Below are 8044 nucleotides of genomic sequence, written 5' to 3' on the forward strand. Positions count from 1 at the left end.
CAATTGATTTTTTCGAAAAAAATCTCATCTTTTTTTGTGTTTCTCGAGAAATGTCAACGTCCCTTTCTTTCTTGCCTAGCACTCCTTGACTTGATAGCCAACATCATTTTCTTTCGAAAATAGATCGGTCCATGCGATGAATCGACATGGTTACAATGTTTTCAACAAAATCAGAAAAAAATATTTTCTATAAATTTTATTATAGTATGTGTTCTAACGCCGTGTTGTAGTATTTTTATTAATATTAAGAAAATATTATAACATAGTATAAAAATATCATAACATAATATTTCTTTTACTGTGATAAATATTTTTTTCTGATAATAAAAAAATACTATAACTCGATCGGTCTATAGAAAAAGAGAGGAGGAAAAAATGATTAGTGTAGGTTAAAAAAAGAAGGTGATGTTAGAGAGAGCTTCTTGAGAAAAAAAATTAACTAACTTAATTTCGACACATTAAAGTTAGATGATATTTTCATAACTTTGTAAGAATAAATATTTAAAAAATTATATATATTTTTTTATAGAGGGAGGAGAAAATTCTCCTTTTAAATAGGCAGTAAGAATTGAGTAGAAAATGAGTGATTTGTCTATGTTTTCAAAATTTCTCATATTTTCATAATCCCCAATATATTTTTATTTTTGTTTCTTCCCAAACACTCTATTCAAAAACGCCATCAGTTACTGTGTTTTAATTAATGTGTTGAAAGTACTATAAGACTATTCAAAAATATTATAATCGAAACAAATTGAGTTCAACACTTAATAGACTCCAATTTATGCAGAAACAATATTTTCAAATAATTATCTATATTAGTTTTTAAAAAAATAATTAAATAAACAGACTTTTATGCTAGTTATATATTTTTTTTTTGAATTAGCTTATGGTATTTTTGACACCTCCATCATAGTATCGTAAACTAAATATTTATAATGTTTTAGAAAAAAAATACTATTACTATGAATAATTCACTATATGGATCGATCCATCGAACGATAGAGAGATACCGATATGCCATATCGAGAATATTTTGAGTATCATGATAACAAAAAAAAAAAAAACTCAAAAGATAGATTTTTCTTAAAAATTCATCCTTACAAAATTATATTAGAGAAAAAAATTATAAATATCAATTAAACATAAATAAATACTCCAATATATTCTGATGCTATGAGCAAGATTTAAACTAAATAATCACGTGCCTCGAGAAAAAGTTACAATCTGAATCCTATTCGGACTGTTTCCTCCAAACTCAACTAGATGCTTATGGTGCAATCAATGTTCATGCCATTCACAGGGACCATTTGGTCGGTTTTGGTGCAGTCTATAGGCATACGAAGAATTGTCCGATGATGAAGATCGAGCTCGCACGATTTTACTCTTTCGGAACTATTTAGCTCCAAAAGGTACTTTTGAGGATAAGAGAAAACGAACGGACTTATGAGTTCTTGGTTCCATACTCCTCACGTTTAGCTCTTTCGAAGTCATTTAGCTCCAAAAGCACCTATAAATCCAACGAAATAAGCCCTTGATTCCCACACTCCTTAATTAATATAAAATTAAATGGTCTTAAAAAGCGACCAGTATCAGTCTTAAGGACAAAGAGTCCAACTCTTGTTTCGATCGAATCATTATTAATCTTCCCAGAACAGTCATTTTCTTTCGGTCAGAATAAATACAACTAAGACTTTGCCACAGTCGCCCGGGAGACTGTTCCCGGACACCACTATTTAACACCGATCTCGACTGCCAACGCCCCGCCGAGTGTTAAACCCTCACGTCTCCAACATTTTGGTGGGTGATCGTTCGGCATTAATCCTCGTCTCCTCGAGACGACCAGCGAGGATGGCGAGGCCGCCAGGCCATACGACAGTTAATAGTCCACTGGAGCTCTCATGCCCCAGTCCTTCCTTCGAAACGGCGATGACGACGAAGACTTGTGACGTCGCCGTCATGACGACGGTCCGTTGGCTCCGCATCAGATAAAATGGGAAGGCCTCCAATAGTCGGACCGCCGAATCCATCGGTAGGTCCGCAGTATCTCCCACGCCGCCATAAATGGCACATGAGAGCAGATAAGGAAGTTGGTCTCTGTCACACTCGATCCCATGCAGCCGGCGAGCAACCACGAAGTTGCACCATGCCCGGTCGCATTAAAACCCCATGTCATCTGGCATCACAAATCAGAATTCCCTTCCCACTCTTATGCACGCATTCATGCACGTTGTTTTCTGACTTAACTGAGGGGAAGGGGTGGGTTTGCCCGATCGATTTCTTTATAACCATGACTCAAGAACATCCCAACCCCCTCCTTTATTTCTTGGGGCGTAGGATCCGTCGTCATCGCTTCTGGCAGCAAATGACGTAAATGCAATGAGTCTGACGAGAGGACGAAGAAGAGGGACGATTTCTGGGCGACGGAGAGATGACATGCGAAAAAAGTCCTCCCAAATTAATGGATGATGGTGCTAATTAAGCTGTGAACAGCGGGGTGTGGTCTCCCAGACAATAAAATAAGTTTGGATTCATCCTAATCTAATTAAGATTTATTTAATTTTATATAGGTTATATGGGTTTAAACTAGTCAAATTGGTACCGAGTCATACTAGACTAGGTTAAACCGATCAAACCTTTCTAATTCAATTAATTATCAAGCTCAACCTAATAAAGAAAGAGGAAATTAGATTATATCGTATAGTGCTAGTCCAATCCAAACCGACCCACTTGAGTCTTGGATGGGTTATGTGCATCGCACACACTTGCTTTAAGTAGCAGGTCAGATCGATGTACAATGAGTTTGATAAAGAGATGACGATGTGTTTAATGATAATTGCATAGTTGGGTTACTCTAGCATCACGAGCTAAGTTAAGCTTCACTTATGAGTTGGGCTCAGCCTAATTACTAAACTAGGCCATACTTGGCTCACAAATTAGGTTGTGCCTAATCACATGAGTTGGGTCGTGTTTAACCATATGAATTTAATTATACTTTGACTACATAGGTTGAGTCGTACCTTAACATATAAGCTGACACCTACCTAGCCACATGAGCTAGGTCGTACATTACCACATAGGTTGAGTCGAGTCGTACATAGCCATATAGGATGCCTCATGCTAATCGCATGGGTTGGGTTGTGTCTAACCATATGAGATAGGTCATACATACTCATATGGGTTAGACCATATCTGATCACATGGGTTTAGAAATACCTTATCATACGGGTTGGATTGTACCTAGCCATAAGGGCTGGGTCGACTCAATCTGATATCAACTTGACTTAGGTTAGACCTTAGTTAGACTCCTCTTATTAAATTAGATTTTAAAATTTTAAATTATTAAAGAGGAGCTCAAATCCATGAATTAAATAATTTAAATTTATGACCTTAAATTTAGAACCAATTAAATCATAGAAATTTACACATAATTTTTGAAACATAGATATATCTACTTAAATAAATTAAAATTATTATGTTAATCAAAATAAAATTTTAATAATTAAATTAATCTTATAATTTATTTAAGCTTAAGAGATCATTATAAGTCAAATACTTATTCTAACATAAATCAATTATCATCATAAAAATTTTAAATTAAAATATTATTATGTATTATAAACTTATAACAATCATAATATCAAGATTTCAAAACATAAATTAAAATTAGTTTAAAAAAAAGAATATCCTACTTCTCATCGGGGATTTCTCCTATACTCGATGCGAGGAGGAGCATAATTTATATAAAAGAAAATAAGCTCTTCTCAAAAGATAAATAATAATTTAATTTTTATTTTTAATTTACTTTCACACATAAAGATAAAAATATAATATTTATTTCTTATGGTTCACACATAAAAATATAATATAATTATTTACTTCCTAAAAATCATATTAGGAAATAAATTAATTAATAATTTAATTGATTGGTAAAATTTTTAACTTGTTCACATGATTAATTAACTATACTCTTTGATGTACAATGGGTATGACAATTATCATTTTTTTATATTATATTATCATTTTTATGTTTTTATTTCTCTATTATAAAATAAATTTAAGACTACTCATCATCAGATTAGGTATCCAAGCTTTTGATTTAGTTAAAATATTTATATTGATTCATATTTCAATTATATTAACTTGAGACAAATTTGCATGCAACAAAAGCATATGATGTGAAGGCATTTTAATTTATCCCTTACTTGAATCCTTTTATTGAATAAATTTACTTAATTTTTCGACAATTTTGAATATGTTATAAGTTTTTTAAAATAATTCTAATCTAGATTTTTACATTAACTGAGAGCAATAAAAGAAAAAAAATCAAACTATGATTGTAATCGAAGACTATCATGTTAGTGACAAAGTTATATGAGATTGGGTGGTTTTGACACTTTCCAATGCTATTATTTCTCCTGGCCAAACAGAAACATGCGAACATGGAAAATAATTTTTCTTAGGGATATGAAAAGGCATTTAGATTCTTTGTTACAAATTTATCATATGTAGGTTTTTAGCATACTGATTCTAAGATTTTGGCATTCACATAGTAATATATTATAGTTACCCTCAAAATTGATCTTTGATCCAACTAGCGGAATCATGATAACTTAATCTATTAACATCGTTGCATGTAAGCCAACTTAATTTTCCTTTGACCCCGGAACTAATCGGATGGAGTAGATAAATTTTCCTTGTTATAATAGAGGAAAAAATGCATTTTTCATTGCACACGATTTCTCTATGTATATGATAAAAATAATAAAAGATAAGAATAATTATTGAAGAAGAGAAGAAGCTTTATTAAAAAAATAAAAATGCTTCAATGCATTAATACATTCCTTCTCCTATTTATACAAATTATGAGAAAGGATTTTCTGAATAGAAGATTTTTCTCAACAGAATAGAGAGATTTCCTCGTATAGTTGAAAAAATCTTATCTTGTATCAGTATACATATGAAAAACATCCCGAAAAAAAAAAAAGAATTTTGATTACTATTCAATCACTACACATGAGCATTTCAGAATGAGAATTCATGAATATTTTTTTTCTCTTGATCTCTATATCTATAGATCATTTTTATTATATCTTCTATTTCTATTGGGTCATCGGACACAACAACCTAATAATTTAGGAGAAAAAGATTTTTTCAAAACAATAAAACTATATCTATCGTACCTTTAATCGTAGCCTAATTTACTACTTGATTATATTCACAAAAATAGTAAATGAATACGATTACAAGAGAAATATTTCTAATATCCATAAATATGCTTTCAAATACTCAAAGATGGATCCTAGTTAGTAGTCAATATATTTTTATTTTCAACTTGTACGTTGATGAAATCCTTTTTAACGATGACTTAGAGTTCTTCGCAACTAAGGCCTCTTGTTATAAATCCTAAATCGTCATCCTGAAAAACAAAGGAGCCATCATACGACTATGATAATCATTTTGATATAATCGATAATATATAAGCTAAAGCCTAAGCCCAAACCCAAGTCTTGGTATTGAATAAGAATCACTTGGTGCCTTCTAAATGAACCAAAATTGATCTACCTAAAGAAGTAATTCTATTTTCATGCAACTCTGTCTAACAAAATTCTCCTCTGATTACCTTAAATTTATTTTCATAAAGATCGACAAAGAATTCTTTTTATACTTAATTTTTTTGTTTATTAAATATTTTTTTTACAAGTATATCCGAATTATGGTAGGATTCTAAAATTACATACCAAATGATGAATGTTAAACTTATGTAACACGGCGACTATGCTTCAAAAACTAGCATCCTAATTACGTGATTTAGTGCATAATTCAGTATCGAACTTTTTGCATGGTTTCGATCGCAATCAAATTAAATGGTCGGATAAACATTCTCTCCATTCCATGGCACGTACTCAACCTTAATGACTTCAACTCGACGAACCAAATTAAGTACCGGTGGGTTCGATTGGTAATCGAGTGGTCTATGGGCTGGACCGGGGAGGAATGGACCGGGTGGGCCAGCTGGCTCGACGGAACCGCTTCTGCGCGAGACACGGGTGGGTCCGACCCAAAGCATTTCTTGCCCCGTTGTCTGCCATCGAGACCCTACTTTGACCCCTCTTGACTCCCTCCCCTGTCCACCCCCCACTCTCTCTCTCACTCTCCCCAACTCACTCGACATCGCCAGGCCACAGTGTGTTGTATAGTGAAGGAAGCAAACAAAGGGCAAAAATGGCCTAAGACGATTTTAACCCACCTACCGACATACCCCAACTTACCCTCTCTCTCGTACCTTCTTCTCCAATGTTCACCTCACCCTCCGATGCCCATCCAACGACCACACCCACTTTAATACCAGATCCACATTGCTCCATCCCTTTCCCTCTCTCATCCGCATCGCCGGTAACAGAAAGAGCATAGCAGCAGCAGACATTAGGTAAGAGAGAGAGAGAGAGAGAGAGAGAGAGAGCGAGAGAGGGGATGGTGGAAACCCACATGCAGACCGGCACGACGAGGCGCGGCAGCAACCCCCGCCTCGAGTCTGCCGATCTCGTCGGCATCGACATCCCGCCGACCCCGCCGAGCGACGCCCGCCCCGGCGCTAAGCAGGCCACCTCCTTCCTCTCCCTCATCGTCCCCTTCCTCTTCGCGTCCTCCTCCCATGCCCCCTCGTCCGGCGCTGCCGCTCCCGGCTCTTCCTCCACCGTCGCCACCGCCTTCGTCATCGGATCTTGGTACTTTTCCAACATCGGGGTGCTCCTGCTGAACAAGTACCTGCTCAGCATCTACGGCTATCGCTACCCCGTCTTCCTCACGGCGCTCCACATGGCCTCCTGCTCCGCCTACAGCGCCGTTGCCCTGCGGTGGCTCTGCTTGGTTCCCTTCCAGCCCGTCTCCTCCCGCTGGCAGCTGTTCAAGATCGCCGCCCTCGGCGCCATCTTCTGTTTCTCCGTCGTCTGCGGCAACGCCTCCCTCCGGTTCCTGCCCGTCTCGTTCAATCAGGCCGTCGGCGCGACCACCCCCTTCTTCACGGCCATCTTCGCCCTCGCGATCACCTGCCGCCGCGAGCCCTCCGCCGTCTACGTCGCGCTGCTCCCCGTCGTCCTCGGCATCGTCCTCGCCAGCAACAGCGAGCCCCTCTTCCACCCCCTGGGCTTCCTCCTCTGCCTCGGCTCCACCTCCGGTCGCGCTCTCAAGTCCGTCGTCCAGGGCATCCTCCTCACCTCCGACTCCGAGAAGCTCAACTCCATGAACCTGCTCATGCACATGGCCCCCATCGCCGCCGCCATCCTGCTGCCCCTCTCCCTCTGGACCGAGCCCGGCGTCGTCCCCGCCACCGCCGCCAAGATCCGCGACGACCCCTACCTCGCCCTCCTCCTCTTCGCCAACGCCACCATCGCCTACCTCGTCAACCTCACCAACTTCCTCGTCACCAAGCACACCAGCGCCCTCACCCTGCAGGTGCTCGGCAATGCCAAGGCCGCCGTCGCCGCCCTCGTCTCCGTTCTAATCTTCCGTAATCCCGTGACGGTCATGGGTGTCACCGGCTTCGGCATCACCATCATCGGCGTCGTGCTGTACAGCGAAGCCACGAAGAGGTCTAAGTCATCGTCTTCTTCTTCGTAGCCTCAGTTAGCCATTACTTCCCATTACCACGCCGCCTACTACATTCACCACCATGATTTCTCCTTCCACAAACTACTACATTTTGTCAGTTAAATTTGTTACGAGCACTGTTTAGATCAATATCGTCCATTGTTGGTGGAGAGGAGAAACCGTACTCTCTCCTGACTGCTGCCGCAACTGTTCTTAGCTTTGGTTTCCCTTAAAGCCGAAGGGATAAGGATGGTGAATCTACTCTTCCACAAAACTCTTTTCTTTGATGTGAAGATTGGAATTCTTTTTCTCTTGCGGATAATAATTGGTTCCTTTTGGTGGGTCAGTATTCACAGCTAAGTGGATTGCAGAATATATGCTCTAATATCCCCCTCATTTCGCTGCTTTAACTTTGGTCATTCACATGTATCTTATCAAACCTTCTTTTCCGTGCGCC

The 8044-nt window shown here is 38.6% G+C and overlaps 1 protein-coding gene across 1 annotated transcript; it reads left to right on the forward strand.

Annotated features, from left to right (window-relative positions):
- The first annotated feature begins 6331 nt into the window (after window positions 1-6331).
- On the forward strand, window positions 6332-7880 carry LOC135610648 (probable sugar phosphate/phosphate translocator At3g11320). The gene has a single exon (XM_065105422.1). It carries the CDS (start codon window positions 6472-6474, stop codon window positions 7615-7617), a length of 1146 nt encoding a protein of 381 aa, XP_064961494.1. The 5' UTR covers window positions 6332-6471; the 3' UTR covers window positions 7618-7880.
- The last annotated feature ends 164 nt before the right edge of the window (window positions 7881-8044 follow it).

This window comes from Musa acuminata, chromosome BXJ2-4 (assembly GCF_036884655.1).
Source record: "Musa acuminata AAA Group cultivar baxijiao chromosome BXJ2-4, Cavendish_Baxijiao_AAA, whole genome shotgun sequence".
In the NCBI taxonomy this organism is placed as follows: domain Eukaryota; kingdom Viridiplantae; phylum Streptophyta; class Magnoliopsida; order Zingiberales; family Musaceae; genus Musa; species Musa acuminata.

Excerpts from the sequence above, each read along its gene's own strand:
- LOC135610648 (XM_065105422.1), top strand. The coding sequence starts at position 6,472 with ATGGTGGAAACCCACATGCAGACCGGCACGACGAGGCGCGGCAGCAAC.